The following is a 20,750-nucleotide window of genomic DNA, read 5'->3' as shown; positions in this document are numbered from 1 at the left end:
CAGGTTGAATTAGATACATCTGGTGGAATTTGAACATGAGTTCTCCGTTCGAAGAGATGGCGGGCGAGGTATCGCATGCGATGCTAAGTTGAGAGACCGAATGGATTGCGTGGGGGACAGTTCTCGCTGCCCGAGTGCTCCAGTAAGCTCTATGGACTGTACTTCTTTTCACCATTCCGATTCTCTGCGGTGTGTGATATCCACTGCACGATGGAAGAAGAAACTGGCACTATCATCGGCATATTTGGCCAAGATCAGTATGAGTGATAATCGATCATGCCACTGTATATCAAAGTTCATCCATCTTCATCACTATTCTCCTCTTCCGATTCTTGATCCTCGCCATTGGGCTCACTGGAAGAAGGAACCTGTGAGTTCGGATGCGCAATACTTCTCGGTTGTGCTCTCGAAGCAAAGGCTCTCTCGCCTACAAAATGATCACCCGGCCACTCTTTTTTGCACACGGGGCAGTTCTCCCCCTGCTGCATACGGAAGAAATTAGGCATGCAATGTTCATGAAGTCGTCCCCCGCACTCGAGGTCACCGCAGCGTTGGCCCTAAATCTCAGTCAGATGCAGTTCCAAGCAAATAAAGTGCCAAGTATACTCACAACGGTGATAATATCGCTGCAAGCAGCACAGAACTTAATCCGATGCGCTCGGTGGCCATCATATTGCTCGTCATTATACGTCAACACCAACCATCCCCGCAACTCCATCAGGGCTCGTGGTGTCAGGCTGAGATATCCTTTCAAGCTCTTCTGTAGCCAACCCTCCTCAATCAAATTCTTGACCATCGTTTCCGCCTGTGTCATACGCAGCGACTGCGTTGCTCCAGCTTGGGTTTGTTGCGTATCAGCAGCCTGGGACTGTCGTCGATTGGCATCGCCAACTCGGTGCAATTGGACTGCTTGCATTTGGGTAGCGGCCATTCCTTCGCATCGTATTGTGTTGTTTGTGATGAACATGTAGTCAAGAAGGCGTTTCAAGAAGGCGATTTCATCTGCGGAGTAGGTTGTTGCGAGCTGGGTCAGAGGATCACTTGTTGTGTTGACGAGGGCGTACACTCGTTCCGGTAACGTAGGGGCGTCATCCGTATTTGTGGATTGAGGAACTTGCGGTAATGAGCTTCTGATCTCAAGGTCGAAGGGTGAAATTGCGGTATTGGCTGCTGAGACGTAAGAGGAGAATTGGTCTTCGGTGACATCTTCGGGGTCAACTGTTTGGCCCTCTGTTCAATTTTTGCGGTTAGCAGACATCCCCACAGATGATAGCATTGAAGCTCAGTTGGGAGAAGTACCAGAGACTGTCAATATCGCAGCCAAGACTGGTTGGGCCTCTTCGAAGGTCATGGACGAGCGTGCCATGAACGCCTGAAGAAAGGCGCGATTGCTGTGGTCGTACGCCGCTGCCATGTTGTCGGAATTGACCCTCTTGTCAGCTGAGCTTGGCGCGACAGCAAAAATCGCAATATCAGCTGGGTTGAGTTGTACTGAGGCGATTGTTCCGAGAATTAGAATCGACGCGCCGGCGCGCTCGCGTAGCTATCAAAAAGGATGCCAAGATCGCGGAATCGGCGCATCGGACAAAGGACAACTTGGTAGAGAGTATTCATTCGATTTTAAAATTCGAGAATTTCAAAGGAAGCTCTCGATACTACGGTAGCCGAATTCTGATAAATCAAGTGTTTTCGTGTTAGGTCAAAATGCATTCTGGGTACTACTAATACATGGAGAACAATGCGAAGGACATAGCAGGTTCTATGCTATCTAGCAGTAAATTTTCGTCTTGAAATTCTGATATCATGCCATGAAACACAAAATGCTGATCAGCAAAAAAAAGGACCGAAACCCCATACCCTAGACGCTCCGATGCGCAAAGGAAAGCGGAATCGAATCATCCACTGATATCGCCGAACGCCGGGAAAAGATCAAATCAAAAGGTCGATGAAGTCAAAGTCCAGAAAGCACTGCGAAACATCACTAGTGCCGCCGGCGGGCAGGCTCTGGGCTAGGACTGCGGCTGACGCTGCGCGCATCTCTGCCGCGCTCCTTGAGCCACTTCTTGGTGCTCAGTCGCAGCTCGCGGTCAAGCTCGGCCGAGGGATCTTTGCGATGAATGAAATTGCAGAATCCTCCTCGCACGCACCCTTCTCCGCTATTGAGACGACAACACGCTTCTCGGAAATCTGTAACGGGGGATAACTCGCAGTAAATGGGCCGCGCGGCGTACCAGCGAGAGTTCAGGGCGTCGCAGGCGGCTTGCGCATCTTCCTCGTATTTAAACCGGCCGTAAACGTTACCGATGAGGTCTATTGTCACGAGTCAGATGTTAGCAGGCTGTCGGGGAATTCACCAACCTCGGAAGGAGATCCAACTTACGGTCATTGTTGTTGTCGCAAATGACAAGCTCTTCAAGCTCACCATACTTGCACAACTCACACCAGACGTCCTCGTAGAAAGCGTCGAAATGGTTCTGGAGCTGGCTCGGGTTCATCTTGTTCTGAGGGTCGTAGGCCGGGTTCTGATACATGTTGGGCATCAGGATGGTCTGCGAGTAGGAAGGCTTGACATGCTTGCGAGAGCACCTGTCGCCGTGGCGGCATGCGCCGATCTTGTAGTAGAAGGAGCAATTGACCTTGTCCTGCTCGGTACCGAAGATGGAGGCGAGATAGTTGGCCATGATTGCGGGTTGTCAGAATCGCGCAGATCGAGCGATGGTAATGGATGAGGTATAAGGGGAATAGGATCACCTCGCGGTCGAGGTGGCGGGCGTAGTCGAAATTAAGAAGTTGATTTGAAAGCTTGCGGTGGTTATGCAATGCCTGAAGTTTCTGGAGAGCTGTCGGGCGGTCAGTTGGCGGGCGGTCAGTTCCCGGGGACGAGGGCGGATGACTAAGCCCTGGATCACCATCGAACATTCTGCCATCATCTGCTCAAGGTGAGACTCATTGGGGCAAGCGGTGTGGGTTGAACATGAGAGCTTGAAGGAGTAAGTTAATATCGTTGTAAAGGAGTGTCGTCATGTAGTATCACACAAACGCGATGAGTCAGACTCGATAAACGAACTTGGTATGAGAGAGGTGTAGAGATCTAACAAATTTCGGAGTAGCGATGAACTCGGCATAACCCAGAGACATTTGGGTTTTGCACCCTTATTATCCGTTAAATCGAGCCTTCGCTATATCAGGGCTCGATGTAATGGTAGACCACTCAGTGTGGTTAGAAGGCACTGCTTTGTCTTCAATATCAAGGCCTTATATTATTATTCACCACTAACTCATTTCATTCAATGAGGGGCCACTATTTATGGGAAGCAAATCAGTCCCAAATCATGAGAGGTTCAAGCAGTCCTGTATATATCACAACGGAGAAGTTGAGCCTTTTCCCGTGACTGCGAGTCCTGTCACATCAACCGAGGTTTTCTGCTTCTTTATCATCTCAGATATAATCTTGCCCGTCCCAAGACTTAATGATATTCCCCACGGTCCATGACCAGCGGCTATGAACACGCCGCCTCTGGGACTTGCCCTCGTTCCTCCTCCCAAGGAAAGATTTTCGATTTCGCCAATTGTGGGAACACCAGTACTGCCCACAGGTCTGAAGCAAAGCCCTTCTCGAAGTACCTCTAGGTCGTCGAGGTTGGTCGTCTTGTCGGCTGCCTCTTCTGTATCTTTAGCAAGACCACCCAACAAACGGACGGTAACATCCTTGAGTTTCTGCATCTCGCGGGGATCAAAAAGCCGGTTAATATCTTCTGCCCGAGAGGGAAGCTTGATGGTAGGGTTGAGACCGGCGATATAAATCTCGCCACCTTCCCTGAGGAAGATCTCGGGGCTGAACCCATATGATGAAGGGTACGTTGTAAAGACAGCATGACTTTGTCCCCTGTGGACATTCCTCTGGTGTTCCAACGTATACCGAGGGGAGCGAACGACAAGAGAATAGCCAGCCAGAGGTGAGATATCTAATGATATACTCGAGGATGGGAATAGATCTTTGAAAATCTGTGGCGTCCAAGGCCCCATACTCAGAACAAGATTTGTACATGGAATTGTTGACTCTTTCTTTGAATCCCCCGACACAATACTAACGCCGGTGATTGTGCCATCCGCATCTTTGACAAGCGCGGCTGCCTTGGCTGGGTGATGGAGCTTCGCCCCTCGAGATATTGCACCATCCATCAGATAGTGGCTCAATCTCAATGGATCACTGACAAAAATCAGCAAATACTTTAAGAGCTAGTTCTTTTCGAAGCCACCCACACTTGAGCCACAGTTCCCTCCTCGCTGATCCTCTCTATCATACCTTCTTTCTGCTTCGTCAACCACTTCGGCCACTCAACGGGGGTAGGATCATCAGAGCCATCGCCGCGTGGCGCACCCTGTCTCTGGCGAGAAACAGTATCCAAACTGAAAGCCGTCCCGTTCATGAATCCCCAGTTCTTTTGTCCATAATTTTCAGCGGCAAGCTCCTTGTGCAGGTCAAACGATAAAGCACCGAGAGGTGCCAGAGATGGAACAAACCAGTCTCTGGCTAAGAAGCCTGCAGCATATCCCGAAGCCGCTGAGAAAAGCTCTGGGGATTGCTCGACAATGTGTATTTCGCCTTCAGGTTGATTGGCAGACAGGTAGTAAGCAATTGAGGTGCCAATGATGCCTCCTCCAAGAATAACGGTCGACATGACTGGTCTTTGGACAATGTCGCGTCCCTTCCAAGGTTGTCACTGCAACGTGTGACAATACAATATCGTTTGAATAGTTACACTTCTGGCTGACGAATGATCTTGGGTCAACTTTATGATATCCCGTTCATCTCACTGGCCTATGAAGTTTTTCCCCCTCAGATGCACTAGGCCAGGACTTCAAGCAATGGCGGGGCAGGACAGAGATAAGTTCGTCTAGACGTGCTTTAGCGCATTAGATATGCTCTAGGCTTTATTCATGCGGTCTTGCTAGATAAATGCCGTATGAAGCACGGCAAACCAGCATAAACGGGCCTTTCTATCCCTCGGCTGTGTCCTGTTAGATAGGTATAAACCGCTTTCCACAAACCTTCACATGGAAATATTTGGCAATTCATGGGAATGTCAATTTTTCGTAGTCACTTCGGTATGGATGAGAATGCTTGAGTGATAACTATGACGTTTTCAAAGCCGGCCAACCCCACGAGATTATTAAGCCCCGCACTAAACCGCCAGTTCATTCCTAGTCACAATCATTGAAGGCCCCAGCAAGTGCAATATCACATTGAAAGGTATGTTTGATGTTTGTCTGGAACACTGCAGTCTGCATTTCTATCTCCATGAGCTTTCGAAGAGGGGTGTCATTTGTGTTACTTCGTCGTCTCTGGTCCAGTCTTGTCCCAGGATGCGCGATGTTTATACAATTGAAAGGAGATATTCCTATTTGACAATCTCTTTTGCTGTCTTTGAATATCTCAATGCTTCATGTTATACACCAAAGGCCCCATGTCACTAACTGTCAGGGCAGAACTTCCCAAAATGGCTGCCAAAACCATCATCGTCACAGGTGCCTCCCGAGGTAACAGCCCGAGCTCATCTATTCACGGCCATACGCTAACACCATCTGTCAGGAATCGGTCTTGCAGTGGCCAAGTACCTGCTCTCATCACCCCAATCCCACAATGTGGTGGTGGTAGCCCGCAGCGTTGAGCCCCTCCAAAAACTGAAGGAGCAATACAACAAACAAGTCGAAGTCCTAAACGGCGACCTGGCAGACTTTTCCCTTGCCCAAAAGGCCGTGGACACGGCCATCAAGACCTTCGGCCAGCTGGACGGCATGGTCCTGAACCACGGCCTTCTGGGCCAAATCGGAAAAATTTCAGAAGCCGATCCACAACAGTGGAAGGAAGGCTTCGATATCAACTTCATCAGCCTGGTTGCTTTTGTACGTGTCTCCCATAAATGCAGTGCTACTCTACGTTCAATGCTAACAACAAAACCAGGCCAAAGCAGCTCTCCCAGCTCTACGCGAGTCCAAGGGGAAAATCATCTTCACGTCCTCCGGTGCAGCAGTCACCGGATACCGCGGCTGGGCTCTTTACGCCGCTACCAAGGCCGCTATGAACAACTTCGCTATGAGCCTGGGTGCTGAAGAACCGGATGTTACCTCCGTCTCTATCCGACCTGGTATGGTCGACACCGAGATGCAGCGCGAGCTCCGGGAGGACCATGCCACAAATCTGGATGCCGAGATGCACTCCAAGTTCACCGGTGTCCACAAGGATGGCAAGCTTCTTAAGCCTGAGCAGCCTGGTCATGTCATGGCTAAGCTGGTTCTTGATGCGCCCAAGGAGATCAGTGGTCATTTCTACTCGTATGTTGAACCCTACAGTCACTACGTTCAAGATGCTAATAGATTACAGATGGAACGACAAGGAGCTTGAGGCTTTCCAGGCATAGAGTATTATATCATTGTTATCGTTATCAGCTAGAAGAATTTTCATGTTCATATCTGTGGTCTTATATAGCAAGTCAGCATGGATCGCTATAACATATTGGAAGCAAGTGCAAGGCAATGATTGGGTTACAAGTCAGCCGAAAGATGAAAAGCATATACATTTTATAAGCATTAGGTGCAGCACACCTTCATGTTTAGCATGGAATGTAGGGTGTTCATCATGTAATTCAAATTCAAAATATAGTAAAATTCAACGCGTACCTTTTGGATAATAGATACACAGAGAGATGTGAAGTGTTCCTGTCCTCCGGATGTTGTTCCGTTGGTGTGAAAAAAAAGAATGTGGAGATTTTGTCTCAAGCTACGAATGTCGGTTCACTGTGAAAATCTTCAACAAAGTTAGCAAGAACTTCATACAAACGAAGTGAGATGCAATATAGGCAATATTGATGGTATCAGAAAGTCCGTTTGGCTAGGACAGGTATGGTCACCATAGAATGTATGATAGGGGCGACAACAAGGTTCATCATGGTAAAAAGGAAAGTGAGGAATTCAAGTTTCAAGAACTTACCATTATTGCAGGGCCTTGGAGAGAGTCAATCGCATTAGAAAGACTCAATCCAAGGTGGTTGAGAGTGATGAATGATGAAGAAGAAGAAAAGGAAAAAAATTGAGCGCACATTATATGTAGTCGAGAGCGGTGTGGTACTGCCGGCAAGAAATGTATTTAACTCCAGCGCGCCTGCGATGGTCTCCAAGAAACTTCGAGCCCCACGCAAAAGCTCGAGGAAATTACGATCGCAACTTTTTTTCGCTTTTCCGCTTCTCAGCTCGATTTTACCAAGCTCTTCATTTCCACGATATTCCTGTGTCGATTTCACCATGTCCGACCGTGAATTTAGCTGTAGGTGGCCGGAATCCTGACAGCCTGCGCGCGCTTTTGCTGACATCTCATGCTTAAATAGCAAACGACGACCTGTCGCTTCCCAAAGGTACGATCTAAAAACCCTATTCGTGATCAATTTCAGTGTTTGGGGACGCATGCAGCTCTTCTGGTAGCTGTCTTGTTCCTTCGCCTCTTTTGCACTTGCGGCTATGTATGCGCATTAGACGAGCCTTTGCTAACCTAGATATTTGCGACAGCCACGGTCCAGAAAATTATCACCGAAATCTTGCCCCCCAGCTCCGGTCAAACCTTCTCCAAAGATGCGCGCGACTTACTCATGGAATGCTGTGTTGAATTCATCACCCTGATATCCTCTGAGGCAAACGATATCAGCGAGAAGGAAGCCAAGAAGACAATCGCATGTGAACACGTTGAGAAGGCCCTGCGGGATCTTGGTTTCAGTGATTATATTACCGATGTTCTCGCCGTTGCTGAGGAGCACAAGCAGCAGCTCAAGGTATGTCTATGCCCGTGTGGTTCGATGCGCATTGTTCTCTCATAACAAGTTACTGACCTTGGTTTAATTCTAGTCACGAGAGAAGAAGCAAAGCAAGATGGAGCAGAGTGGTCTGACGGAGGAGGAGCTTCTACGACAACAGCAGGAGCTGTTTCGTTCAGCAACGGACAAGTACAATGCCGTGCCTGAATAGAATCTCTTAAGACTCGTGCTGGTCATAGAGCAAAAGGGTCACTGGGCGTTTTGCGAGTCTCACTGGATATGTGGGTCTGGAGTTTTGTTCGACGGTTCTTGGTCTTTCTGGTCATTGTTTGGGGGTGGGTTGGGGATATACTAATGGCGTATACACGTCAATGCATCATTGAATTGCACATGATTTCAACGTTTAATAAAAACTCTCTGGTCTCCTTCCCAGTGGAGTTCAACGATTCAAGTTTGTAAACTGTAGAGTAAAAATACCAGGTGGTGGTTTGCCGAGAATCGGTCAATATATATATATATCGAAGGGAGCTGCAAACTCCATGCTGCAAGATATGTCTGGCATATTTCAAGTGTCTTTTCCCCATCTTTTCACAAATGAGCTCTACGTTGCTCTGGTCCTACGTAAAAAGAAGTAAATTCAATATGAACTGAAGATATTGATATCTTAGTTGGATCAAAAGGATGTGGTACTGGGGTAGATTGTATTGACAGAGTATAGTTTTCTGAAGACAAGACATTTGAGCGCTCCTTCTCCAAGTATTTCGAACTCTGATTGATCTGAAATCCGAAATTCCGAGGTTGCTTTTTTTTCCATATCAACTCTAAGATTTGATATCTCGACACCTTACAAACGAGGCAGAAGTATCTCAGCACACGTGACATCTCATTGGTCCTGCCGACGCTAAGCCAAAATGGGAAGAAGGCGTACTCCCCATCGCAAATCGACACAGCGCGGAGCTCCCGTGGCTAGTTATCACCACTTGCGCTCAAAGCCTACCATCACCATGCCTCCCTTCAAGGATGAGCATATTTTGGTATGGACAACCTTTTCACCCGCGTCCTGTTACCAGAATATTAATTACTGACTTGTCTAGCTAATTGCGCCGGGTTCGCAAACGACCCTGGCCCAGCTGGGTTTGCCCGAAACGTTCACGCCCGCGCGATTCCGATTCCCAACACGCATGTTCCCCGCCGAGAAGAAGGGAGAATTTGAACCTTACCGTGTCAATGAGAGGCGCCAGGAGATTAAGGTCAAGAATGGCACAGAGGCGCCGAAGGAAGACGTGGAAATGAAGGACGCTCAACCCTCTGCGGCCGACGCTCCAAAGACCGAACCCACCGAGAAACCCGAAGGCGAGGGTGACGGTGCCCAGAACAATGGTGAAGCTACCAAGACTGTTGAAGAGGTCTTCTACGAAGAGGATGTGATGTCCGACAAAGACGCAATCTATCCCATTGAGAACGGGCGCATTGTCGACTGGCCTTGCTTCTTTGCTCTTCTCACTCACATTTACAACACCTTGAGCCCACCTTTCCACACTCCAATCATGCTCATCACCGAGCCTGTCTGGTCTGCGCGCGACCGCGAAGCAATCACCCAATTCGTTTTTGAGAAGTTCAAGGCTCCAGCATTCAGTCTTATGGACTCTGCGCTTGCGGCTTGTTACGGCTACGGTGTACCCACAGCTACCGTTGTCGATGTCGGCAAGGGCAAGGTTGATGTTACTGCTGTTACCGATTTCGCAGTCAACGAGCACGGCAGAGGTATTGCCCTGGAGGGCTGCGGTGGAGACTCCATGACGGATCGCCTTCTCGAATTGCTGGGTCCCAAGGGATTCACTAGAGAGATGTGCGAGCAGCTCAAGCGAAGCAACATTACCGAGATCCTTCCCCCCGGAACTCCACTTCCTGGAGACGCTGCCACCGCGCGCCAGGGTGCGAACCCCGCTGCTGCTGCCTCGACTGGAGGAGCAGATAGCAACGATTCTGCCCCGCGTGGTCCAGGAGACGGCACCCAAACTGGTACAGAGGGTAGTAATGAAGAAGACGAGGGTGTCCTCGATGTCGCTGCAATTGTCAGCGGTAACACGACCGAATATCTTGCCAATATTGAGAAGGAAAAGACGACGACAAAGAAAGGAGCAGCCGATCCAAAGCAAGGCCGTCTTCCCAACTCGAAGAAAGAGAAGGCTTCATTCCAGTTCGAAGAATTCGTGCAATTGGAAGGACAGGATGCAGCACCCAACGATTCTCGACAGTACATCCGTCGACAACGAGAGATTGAGGTCAGCATTGAGCGTTTCCTTCTCACTTCGCCTCGTTTAAAGAACGGAGACCGCCTCACCAGCGGGATTCTTGAGGACATTGCCACACAAATTCACCATACCATTATTGCTGTTCCTGATGCTACAAAACGAAGCGAGCTTTGGGACTCTCTAATCATTGTTGGATGTGGAAGCAAGGTCAAGGGTAAGTTTTATTGATGATTTGCCTCCGTCGCGAACTATCTTTACTAACGTTGAAACAGGCTTCACTCAGGCTTTGCTCGGTGTCATCCAACAAAAGTTCATTCTTTCTCCTTCTGGCACGATTTTCACCTCTGAAATCCCCTCTACTTTCACCACTCCTGCTCCCACCGGCGCCAACACACCCTCTCATATGGGCCAATCTGGGATGATGTACCACCCCGCAGCTCCCGGCGTGAACCCTCTTCTCGTTGCTGCTACTCACAACAACCCCGGTATACCCGGTATGCCCGGCACTCCTGGGATGGATCCCAACACGGTACACTACCGCTCAACCGGTCATTCCCAGACCCCCACTTCTGTCAAGACTCTGAAGCTTCCTGAGTATTTCCCCGACTTCAAGGACCACGGCAACAGCAACGCCCCCGGTGCCAGCGGAGCCAATTCCACACCCGGGTCATCCCAGGGTGGCCACGGCATGGAGGAAGCCGTTTTCCTCGGTGCTCAGATGGCTGCCAAGGTCTTCTTCGTTCTTGATCAGGGTCTCAGCAAGGGCTACATGAGCCGGGTTGAGTACAACGAGAGCGGACCATCCGCCATTCACGAATATATCTTGTAATACGACTCGCACATCTAGCATGTTGACCATTTACCGTTGGTCCGGGCTTCGTCTATTTCGCAAATTATGCTCTTTATGAGACGTTGTCTGGCGAAGTTGGCTATTTTGAGTCTGACTTGTTTTCTTTTCTTTTTTGTCTTTTTTTTACATGTATGCTACGAGTCCTAGAAAAGGCCACCTCAGGCCGCAGGCGTAGGATTTGGGGAGTTCGGTCAGATATTTCTTTTCACCAGAATACTTCATTCTGTATCAATTCATAAACTGTGACTTTCACACTGTATCAAACCATTAGATAAAAGCAGTTCACCAATCACGGGCCAGTTGGTCCGTTTCTTTATCACCACGTGACTTCGAAGTATTTTCTTAGTAATGGGCTGGCTTATCGCCTCCGAGGGCCGATCTCCATCTCCATCTTTTATCTCGACATTGACACCTGCCTCTCTAGAACAGCTTTCTCCCTTGACAGCCATCTTCTCTTTCCTCATTTCACTGTCGATATCTCACATTTTTATCTTGCACACACTTGCCCAACATGCCGCGCGCCGAAGCCGGAAGCACGAAGGCGATCAGCAACAAGATGAAGTCCAAAGGCTTAGGCCGACTTCGCTGGTATTGTCAGGCCTGTGGTAAGTGTAATGCCCACTCTGCCTTCCATGTGTATACTAACATCTTCAAGAAAAGCAATGCAACGATCAAAACGGATTCAAGTGCCATGTGAACAGTGAAAGCCACACGAGACAGATGCTCCTAATCGGCGAGAACTCCAAGAAGCACATCGAAGAGTTCAGCCGAGACTTTTTACGGAACTTCGTTGAACTTTTGAGAACAACACACGGCGAGAAGAAGATACAAATCAACCACTTTTACCAGCAAGTTATCCAAGATAAAAGCGTGAGTCTTCAACCCGGGTGGTTATTTGAAAGATCGGAACATGTGCTAATTTTGAACAGCATATTCATATGAACTCCACGAAATGGTCAAGCCTGACACAGTTCGCCTCATATCTCGGACGGGAGGGTATCTGCCGCGTGGAGGAAGGCGAGAAGGGATTGTTTGTCTCTTGGATCGATAACAGCCCCGAAACCATGCGCAAGCGTGAAGCCGTCATGAAAAAGGAGCGACAGGACAAGGGTGATGAGGAGAGGGAACAGCAGCAAATTCAAGAACAGATCGAGCGGGCCCAGCGCAGTGCAGCCAACAAGACAGAAGAGGAACCTGAAGCGAAATTGTTACAGCGAAAGGAAGGCGAGAAGATAAAGCTAGATTTCGGATTTGGCTCAAAGCCAAAGACAGACGCAAAGCCACCCTCACCTCCAACTACAGCCGAGTCCCCCGAGACAAAGGATTCTCCCACACATACCACTGGTTCTCCCACTCCACCCGCCGAAGTTGCAGCACCGGCACCAGTCAAAGTCTCGATGTCGATGGGCGCACAGAAGCCCAAGAACGTGTTTGCTGCTGCTAAGAAGAACCCCTTGGCTGGCAAGAAGGGCTCCGTGTTCGCTCCTCCTAAGAAGATGACTGAGCAGGAGAGGATCATGAAGGCTGAGATGGAGGCAATGGAACGCAAGCGGTCGCACCCAGGCTCTGGCTTCAATAACGCCAAGCGTCCCAAGGTCACTTGAAGCTTGAACTGGCATGTGTCTTCTATATTCCAAAACCGCGTCCTGCGACTCGCGCCAATCGAATGCCGATGCACGCGCAAGGGCATCTCGCAGATCTTTGCATGCAGATTTTATGGGGCAATCTTCTCGCTTTGATGTTTATCTGGCAATCAAACTTCCGGGTAATGTACAACCCTCAATTTCCGTGGTGACTGTGGATTCGAGTTCAACCCACCCACTGGTTGAATCTGTGTACTGATGGTTACGGCGTCCATTTACTGTCCCTGCCTGCGGGATGTGATTGCATTAGCAAATCTGGTATTTTGGGGCGGGGCCTTCTTACTGCATCATTTACCTTGATACTGTGCGGTAGATGCGTCTTGAAATAGTTAGCCTTGCTTTCAGTTTCCTAAATCTTAGAACTTTTGTAGCTAGCCGAATGTGACAACGACCATAATATCAATTTATTACTTTGCAACCCTCTTTTTCGATTTCGTGGTTTTGTTTTGACATGCAGAAACTACCATTATCTGTTAGTAAACATGGCAATCTACAAAGATCAAATTATCACAAGTATTGATAATAAGAATGAATGACTGAACATGTAAGTTCCAACCACATACTCGAATGGTAGCTTAAATCCCAGTAAAAGTAACCATAGATTGATTGACCTCGTTTCAAAAAGCATATTGGTTGACCTCGGTTATAGTAGATGAAAGTTCTTTCCAAGCATTTTCATAGCTGGCTATCGTAGAGCACTGTATTCCTCAGCAATGGACTATACCCAGACGCACCCCAGCCAATGATCTCAGTTATAACACTGTCCTTCATCATAATATTGCTTGGGTCCAGATCACCATGCGTTAGAACCTTTCTTTCGTCTTGGCTTCTGGAGGCGATAATCCTTTTTACCAGAAGACCATCGTGCTTCGTGAGTTTGTCTTTTGGCCTCGCGTAGCAAAGAGCCTTCACGGCCCCTTTGTGGTACTCATCCCTTGTCGAGAAAGGCCCAAATTGACGGTCCTCCCGGCACTCAAGTCCCATGGATGTTTCAAAACTACATCTTCGCAGGGTCCGCCATCAACAGTCCCGAAAAAAGATCCTTCAATCTGGCGCCAACCCTGTGTGGAGGCTTCGAATTGTTGAATAAGAGTTCTTTAAGAATCGCTTGAAAAGGATTTCAGCAACGTATCAGAGGGACACCTGGGATATTCTCCATTAAGATAAAACCTATGCTGTGGACCGTATATACATTCAAAGCTTTTGAAACAGGGACTGAAGTCCTTCCCTGGCAAGAATGGGGGTTTCAGCTTCTGCCATCTGGACCACGGGTCCGACTTTCCATATAGTTGATGGGTTGATCTCTAAAATGTTGCAGGCCCCCGGTTTATGAGGACATAAGTTTTCCGCGTTCTCGATTTCTTCTGGTGTGACAAGCGGTGGTGGTGGGTGTCTCTCAGAGTGAACAAAGCGTACTTGACAGTTGGAGTGTATACCGCAGAGGTAGTTTAGATACGTGACAGGTGGAGGCTGCAGGGCAGTAATTGAGGGGTCTTGTGGACCAGACAAAGTATGAATGCACTCACTAGGCTGCTGTTTAGGTGGTACTCTCTGTACTCTTCCATTTTGGCGCAGGTGTTAAGACTAATGTATCAAGTCTTGCTCTCCGTCGAAGATGTTATTGTAGCGGAAGGCCGTGAGAGGCAAGATGACTGCGGGGGCAGAGAAACATCTTGGCACAATGTGACATCAAACATGCAGGGATCAGAGAGCTAGTCAAGCGTTGAAGTTTATAATGACCCTGAAGTCACATCTATATCCACATCGGTCAATGGAGGCGGCCGGTTAGGCCGAACGGTGGCCCTCGTCGATCATTGCCCTCCCCTCGCTTGTTCACGAATGACCGACCGATGAGTTCGGGGCAAACAACGTTGCGAATAGCCAATATGTCGGAAATCGGAAAACAAGGCGCCCGACATCGACAGCTGTCCAGATTTTTGATTTGTGCGACGTCGCTTCAAACTTGCTAAGTATAAAGCAACCGTCAGGTAATGGATCTTTTGGCAATCTTAGAGCCAAATAATTCTAAGGTTCGAAGCTACATAATGGAGTTTCCCAGCGAAACATTTCTCATCAGCCACTGGTTAACAAGTCTTGTGGGGATTATTTGTCTGGTAGGCTCATATGCTCATCCTCTCCCCCTATTCAAGAGTTATTGACTGGAGCGCTATCCTAGACGTTCATATATCGAAGGCTCACAAATAATACATCGCATATCCCTGGTCCTGAAATATCAAAGTGGACAGGAGTGATCTACACGTACTACTGGATGAGCGGAAAAGCACCCTTATACATCCACAAGCTTCATGAGAAATATGGTAAGTGTTGCCAGTTTCGTACCTACACCCAGAAATGTACTGACATGGGTTTTCAACATGCCCCATTGTTCGAGTTCGCCCAGATCAGATAGACGTCTGTGATATAAATGCCGTGAAAGAGATTCACAAGACAAACAGCCGCTTCCTCAAAACGGTGTTCTACCGCAACCTGGCTAGCGGGGCTGTGCACACTGTATTCTCGACTAGGGATACCAAGTTTCATTCCGTCCATCGGCGTCTTCTGGCATCTCCCATCTCCGACTCCTCTCTGACTCGCTTCGAGCCGCTCATAGCTGATAGGATCAACCTCACTGTCAGCAAAATAAAACAGGAGCTGGAATCGCGCGGTGTTGCTGATGTGTTCAAATGGTGGTTATTTATGGCAACAGACATAATCGGCGAACTAAGCTTTGGTGACTCGTTCGGAATGCTCGAAGCAGGAAAGGTTTGTGGACATATTCGGGAAACCAATATGGGAAGAGATCTGCGCTAATACAAGGTACGAATCCAGAAAAATCAATACACCATAGACATGGAACGACTGGCATCGTACCAGCCAATTCGGACGACGTTTCCAACTCTAATCAAAATCGCCAGCTATATTCCCTTGCCAATGCTCAGGGAAAGTGTACAGGCAGGTAAAAGAATTGGGATGCATGCTGCCCAGTCGATCGATCGTTACCGACGTCTCATGGCTCAGAATCCATTGGACCCTAAGCCCACTCTGCTCACCAAATTGTTTGATACGGAGAAAAACGGCTTGTCATTGCAGGATATCCGACAAGAGGCCCACGGATACATTGTCGCAGGAAGCGATACCACTGCTGTTACCATGACTTATCTGAGCTATGCTGTGTCTAACGACAGCCGTGTGCGAGAGAAACTTGTCGCTGAATTGATGGGTCTTGCCGAGCCCATTACAGACAAAAGCCTCAGAAACCTGCCTTATCTCAACCTAGTCATCACGGAGACTTTACGGTTGTATACGGCTGTCCCTCTTGGCTTGCCTCGATCAGTGCCACCAGAAGGAGCACACTTCTGTGGGTTCCAAATACCAGGAGGAATCACAGTATCAACTCAGTCTTATAGTCTCCATCGAGATCCTTCTATTTTCCCAGACCCGTACAGGTGAGTTAAAGAAATTTCCAGAAGCTTTGGGCAAAAATCTGATTGTAGCAGTTTCAATCCCGAGAGATGGGAAAACCCTAGCAAGGAAATGAAAGATGCCTCCCTGCCTTTTGGTGGTGGATCTAGGAGTAAGCCTCAGATATCTAGATTGCTGATAAAGCTAACATTTGCAGTCTGCTTGGGTATCCATTTAGCTCGGATGGAGCTTCGTATGGCCACGGCGCTTTTCTTCCGAGCCTTACCTGATGCCCGACCTTCAAAGAAAGAAGGAATGTCAGAGAGTGATATGATCATGGAGTCTTATTTCTTGATGGCTCCACAGGGCCATCGTTGTCTTATTGAGACATGATACCGTTTTGGGGGATCAGACTAATTATTGCATTTCTGAGCAAATTTTGTCGCTCTTGAAATTGCTTGAAGAGCGGAACCAGTTCAACAAAATGAGATTGAGACCTGTTGCTATACCATAAGATGAGACCAATTTCGCGAAATATTCCAATTTATCATACTTTGAAAAAACAGGACCAGCCTCAGTCCCCACTTTGTAATAAACAGCAGCTAATTTAGCACAAATATCCGAAGAACCTAGCATAGGCTGCCGTTATCACAAGACTGATCACACTTGTAAGTCCCAATCCAATTATCAGCACCATAAACGTCCAACCCCATCAACCACCCATTCATAACCTGATGCAGATAATCCAAGTTCTGTGGAACACCATTAGACTTACCCTCCGCCGAACAAGGATAATCCTGCGTAAGCCCCTTATTACCATTCAATCCACTACCCTTAGTAAACCACCCGTTATACGATCCAAACGCCTTAATAGCGTTCCCACCCGACGCATCCAGCTGCGAGGCGAGATAGTGGGTCCCCGCATCCACGTTATCCTGGATGGAATCCGTACACTGGCCATTGGGATAGTTCGCGCAGGACACTTGCATCAATCCCGGCGTGGGACCACCGGCGTTTGCGTTGCAGGATGACTCTTGCATTGCGATAACGGCTAGGATTACTGGGTCCACGCTGTATTTGGACCCGGCGCTTTGGAAGTACCCGTCGTATTGCCTGCATGCCGAGCCTATTCCATTGTAGAAATTGTCCAGGGAGACGTGGTAGACGTCGTCTATGGAGAGGAATGGTGGGTTCCAGCCGCCACCGGTGATGCCTGTGTTGAGCCAATCTTCGGATCTGGTCTTTTGTTAGGGATGTGGACTGGTGTGGGAGGGTTATGGTGCGTACCCGTTTGGACCTGTGGTTGATGTGACAACTTCGGTTGCTCCGGTGGCTTTGGGGTTGGATCCTACGCCTGGATTTGCGGACTGGGCTGTTGAGTGGGCAGCCAGAGCCAGGGTAGCGAGAACGATGGGTTTGAGAATGGCCATTGCTGATATTGAATCTTTGATATGGAGCTGGTCAAAGTAATTGTTGAAGCGTTAAGCTCGGAAATCTGCTCAACTTTATAGTGTTGGGGTGTAAATTAGTATTCAGTAAGTTGCCTCTCCTTTACTCGGTGTAACCTGCCAGGGTTGTTTCGGCTTTGACAATCGTAACATAGCTCAAGAGGAGTTTCTCAAAGTAGAGAGATATATGTACCAGGTGGGGAGGGCTAGTAAGAAATTAAATGGACCAGTTTCTGAATTGGGTATAGTGCATAGCCTACTAAGGTAAATGTGAAGGCCTCAGCGTTGGGTTAATTTCGCCCCAGGGGTCCTGTAGTATGCAGGGTGCTCCACTGAAGATTGCGGGCAAGTGGATTCCCGTTAATCGCGGAACAGCTAAGCCGAAAGTCAGGAGGAAGCTATAGTACATTCTTGCCGTTCAGGTTTATCCACTGTCCTTCGTCAATGAAGATCGCCAGATCTGTTTAGGTTGAATCAAAGGTATGATTTACGTGCCCGGACAGAACATCGAGTGTACCTAGGTTGGTGATTGGACAATGACCTTCTTGAGAAAATTCGAGTCTGTTGATAATCCCGTCGGTGTTCAAAGTCTCTTGCAAGTCGGCCGTCGCTGTGTCCAACAGCCTCACGGTCTCATCATCGGAGCCGGACGCCAGCAGCTGGCTGTCGGGCGGGAAGGCCACCGAGCAAACCCAATTTGAATGGCCCTCGAGAGTCTGTAACTCTGCACTCCTTTTTTTTTGTTCACCTGTGGGAACTGGCATATCCAATGAGGAAGCTCCGGCTCGAACTCTGTACGAATCATTGCGGTTCGAGGTGCAAATACTTTGTCCCGCGGTGCTTGATCAGCTATCAGGCTGATTTTTCAGAACAAAGCATGTTCCATCGTGCAGAAAATCCGATATCACAGAATTTTCGTCGCACTATATCTATTAGTGTAAATCAACATGGCTGCCTACTAGATTACTTAACGGTATAAGCGTAAGGGGGAGACCAAGAATACCCTCTACCTCCGATATAAGCACAGAGCAGACTCATCGCTTCCACCCAGTGTAGAAAATGCCTCCGGAGGAACAGTAGTATATCTTCTATCTTGGAAGATGAAGACTTTGTTCGAGATGGTGTATTCAGTAGCAACACGAGTATTGTAATTCCGGTAGGAGATTGTACAACGATCACTATTCATGTTTATTATCATTATTGTTCTTTTCCCCCAAGAAAGCGACCACCTACTATAGTAACGCAAAGCCCAATTGGCAAAAGCCCCAACGGACACTAGGATAGTTCGCTCGTAGATAACCCCCAATACATCAAGGAAACAAGGTTAGATAAGTTCCTCGCTCGGTACCCGGATTTAATATGGAAGGAATCAATTGATATGTAGCGATTGGAAAAGGCGGTGCAGACGTTAAGCCCAAAGTGGAGAACTCAGCGGGGCAGCTTAAGGAGGTATGGACGAAGTTATAGTGCATTTTGCACAGGAAGCAGGTGAACGATGCAGAACACATGCCACCATACTTGTTGACAAACCGGACGGGCAACAAATTAAATGTTGGAGTACAACGCGAAGCCGAATCCTTCGCGTACACAATTACAATTGAAAGCTATTTGCTGGAGGAGAGCGCCTAGAATAAAAGCATAGAAATAGGGCTCTTAGGTGCATCACCTCTCTGTTTTCTTATATCAGAATCCAATGGCACCCCACGAAGAAGCCGTATAATCTCCTTTGCCAAATTTCCAGCCTGCCATAACACTAGTCAAATAGTCATCCCCACTATACCAGCCATTGCTGATGCCATGCTGGAAGAAAGGCGTTAAACTACCCGAGAACCAACCTGAGTTATTCGGATCGACGTAAGTCATGGTAAGAGCACCGCCGGTTGGCCAACTGTAAATACAGGTCAAAAACGTCAGCTTTAGATATAGAAGACTCAGTATAACTTACTGATATAAGTAAACATCTCACTCTTTGCCTCCAATATTCACGTTCCGTGCCCAAGGCACCGCACCATTTGAGCCATAGTGGTCGGAGAGAGGAGAATTAGGGGCGCGATAACCGACCCGAAACATCACCTCGAATTTCGAGTTGCGATCAGTGGGAGCGTAGCTTGGGTCAATGAAATTGTCGTAGCTAGACAATTAATATGAACGAATTCCTGAACTCAGGATTATATTAAGGAGCGTTGAGTCTTACCAAGCATCATATCCTTGGCCATCCGCAGGATTAGCAGACTGACTAAACCAGGTGTTATGCCCCGGGTTGACATCGTTGATCTTCTTGGGCGACGAGATGCGCCAGTCTTCGCCAGTGACCATCGCAAAAAATCCAGTACCACCTGGCGCGGACACACCCCAAGAATTGTCGTTATTATACCATGGACCAATGCTGCCAGAAGTACTGAAATGCTTAAAGTAGTAAGTGAGCACCATTAACCGACCGACCAAGCCCACTCAAGTGGATAAAAGATGTAGAAACAAACGATAGAACCACTTCATGGTGACTGTAAGACCACCCTCTTTGGCTAATTGCGAGACTTGCAGGTCATCCAGTTCAAGCTATGGATAGAAGAATCGGTATTTATGCTCTTCAGAACCAGCAAAAGCCAACAGCGGTCCTGGACAAAATGGGGGTCTGCAGGTCAATCAATCAATCAATCAAAGTTCTATTAACCTGTTGGAGCCTAACTAATACCGTAATGGCTATGCAGGCGCTTCTATCCATTTGAAGCAAGAAGTCGTGTCCGTACGCCTGATCATGCTCCAGTACAAAAAGTGAGGCTGGTTCTCAAAGAGTGGAAGCACCAGCCCATTACTGTGAGCCAACCCCATAAAACTCGCAGTACAAATGGGAAATTCAATGCCAGTAATGCATTGATTACAAAATAAGCGCGTGGATGCACCTCCACCTCTCCAATGTCCTCCTTCTCACGAGACATGTTCACACCTCCGTATCAAAGACCCTACATAGTAAGCACTAGGCAAGATCAGACCCCGTTCTCCGACATCTTTCCTTCTTCCTCAATTGGGCGTTCTGGTACTCAGTACCCACACAGGCGGCGCGTATTCGTATAGCTCATCGAGGTTCTCTCCACCCTCGACGGTGTTGGCAAGCGTTGGTGGGTGCCAAGCGTCTTCGGGAGGGGGTCTGCAGGAATGGCAGGATCTTCGTCCATCTCAATACCCCGGCGGGGTAATGAGCAGGCTCCATTTCTACCAACTCAATGGCCACTCACTAGTCGCAATGCTACTCTACTGAGGGGACTTTACCCACAGGTTTTGGTGTGATCTACATGTGTCGGAAGCCCTCTGGTGATCCGATACATTCTAGCGAATATATCGCCGCACCC

General features: G+C 48.3%; 10 protein-coding genes across 10 annotated transcripts; 5 read left to right on the top strand and 5 right to left on the bottom strand.

The window, feature by feature from the left end:
- Nucleotides 1–296: 296 nt before the first annotated feature.
- PENARI_c005G09890 (non-structural maintenance of chromosomes element 1 family protein) lies at nt 297–1,414 on the bottom strand (the record flags this gene model as incomplete). The annotated part of the gene is made up of 3 exons (XM_022629974.1): nt 297–557; nt 611–1,230; nt 1,300–1,414. The coding sequence occupies 3 exons, from the start codon at nt 1,412–1,414 to the stop codon at nt 297–299; spliced, it is 996 nt and encodes a 331-aa protein (XP_022490252.1).
- Nucleotides 1,415–1,981: 567 nt separating this feature from the next.
- On the bottom strand, nt 1,982–2,681 carry PENARI_c005G01761 (zinc finger CCCH domain-containing RNA-binding protein; the record flags this gene model as incomplete). Its single annotated transcript, XM_022629593.1, has 2 exons — nt 1,982–2,310; nt 2,381–2,681. The coding sequence occupies 2 exons, from the start codon at nt 2,679–2,681 to the stop codon at nt 1,982–1,984; spliced, it is 630 nt and encodes a 209-aa protein (XP_022490239.1).
- Nucleotides 2,682–3,360: 679 nt separating this feature from the next.
- PENARI_c005G08784 (NAD(P)/FAD-dependent oxidoreductase) lies at nt 3,361–4,682 on the bottom strand (the record flags this gene model as incomplete). The annotated part of the gene is made up of 2 exons (XM_022629917.1): nt 3,361–4,210; nt 4,264–4,682. 2 exons carry the CDS (start codon nt 4,680–4,682, stop codon nt 3,361–3,363), a joined length of 1,269 nt encoding a protein of 422 aa, XP_022490481.1.
- Nucleotides 4,683–5,501: 819 nt separating this feature from the next.
- On the top strand, nt 5,502–6,422 carry PENARI_c005G04276 (SDR family oxidoreductase; the record flags this gene model as incomplete). The annotated part of the gene is made up of 4 exons (XM_022629701.1): nt 5,502–5,541; nt 5,594–5,907; nt 5,966–6,336; nt 6,386–6,422. 4 exons carry the CDS (start codon nt 5,502–5,504, stop codon nt 6,420–6,422), a joined length of 762 nt encoding a protein of 253 aa, XP_022490575.1.
- An 880-nt stretch (nt 6,423–7,302) lies between these two features.
- On the top strand, nt 7,303–8,016 carry nctB (negative cofactor 2 transcription regulator complex subunit NCB2; the record flags this gene model as incomplete). Its single annotated transcript, XM_022629885.1, has 4 exons — nt 7,303–7,324; nt 7,386–7,412; nt 7,564–7,823; nt 7,897–8,016. 4 exons carry the CDS (start codon nt 7,303–7,305, stop codon nt 8,014–8,016), a joined length of 429 nt encoding a protein of 142 aa, XP_022490226.1.
- Nucleotides 8,017–8,809: 793 nt separating this feature from the next.
- Nucleotides 8,810–10,889, top strand: PENARI_c005G04228 (uncharacterized protein; the record flags this gene model as incomplete). The annotated part of the gene is made up of 3 exons (XM_022629698.1): nt 8,810–8,839; nt 8,900–10,274; nt 10,333–10,889. 3 exons carry the CDS (start codon nt 8,810–8,812, stop codon nt 10,887–10,889), a joined length of 1,962 nt encoding a protein of 653 aa, XP_022490322.1.
- Nucleotides 10,890–11,421: 532 nt separating this feature from the next.
- On the top strand, nt 11,422–12,514 carry PENARI_c005G06857 (putative C2H2 finger domain protein (Kin17); the record flags this gene model as incomplete). The annotated part of the gene is made up of 3 exons (XM_022629822.1): nt 11,422–11,515; nt 11,566–11,780; nt 11,840–12,514. The coding sequence occupies 3 exons, from the start codon at nt 11,422–11,424 to the stop codon at nt 12,512–12,514; spliced, it is 984 nt and encodes a 327-aa protein (XP_022490497.1).
- Nucleotides 12,515–14,822: 2,308 nt separating this feature from the next.
- PENARI_c005G02843 (cytochrome P450) lies at nt 14,823–16,348 on the top strand (the record flags this gene model as incomplete). The annotated part of the gene is made up of 5 exons (XM_022629644.1): nt 14,823–14,871; nt 14,955–15,316; nt 15,383–15,999; nt 16,051–16,127; nt 16,173–16,348. 5 exons carry the CDS (start codon nt 14,823–14,825, stop codon nt 16,346–16,348), a joined length of 1,281 nt encoding a protein of 426 aa, XP_022490126.1.
- A 236-nt stretch (nt 16,349–16,584) lies between these two features.
- PENARI_c005G07592 (putative extracellular soluble lytic transglycosylase) lies at nt 16,585–17,385 on the bottom strand (the record flags this gene model as incomplete). The annotated part of the gene is made up of 2 exons (XM_022629860.1): nt 16,585–17,191; nt 17,243–17,385. The coding sequence occupies 2 exons, from the start codon at nt 17,383–17,385 to the stop codon at nt 16,585–16,587; spliced, it is 750 nt and encodes a 249-aa protein (XP_022490268.1).
- Nucleotides 17,386–19,086: 1,701 nt separating this feature from the next.
- PENARI_c005G01163 (uncharacterized protein) lies at nt 19,087–19,899 on the bottom strand (the record flags this gene model as incomplete). The annotated part of the gene is made up of 4 exons (XM_022629564.1): nt 19,087–19,291; nt 19,370–19,534; nt 19,598–19,801; nt 19,892–19,899. The coding sequence occupies 4 exons, from the start codon at nt 19,897–19,899 to the stop codon at nt 19,087–19,089; spliced, it is 582 nt and encodes a 193-aa protein (XP_022490091.1).
- Nucleotides 19,900–20,750: the final 851 nt, after the last annotated feature.

Source organism: Penicillium arizonense, assembly GCF_001773325.1.
Source record: "Penicillium arizonense strain CBS 141311 chromosome Unknown PENARI_contig005, whole genome shotgun sequence".
NCBI classification, from domain to species: domain Eukaryota; kingdom Fungi; phylum Ascomycota; class Eurotiomycetes; order Eurotiales; family Aspergillaceae; genus Penicillium; species Penicillium arizonense.
Note: the sequence above shows the minus strand (reverse complement) of the source record. Positions and strands in the feature narration are given on the sequence as shown.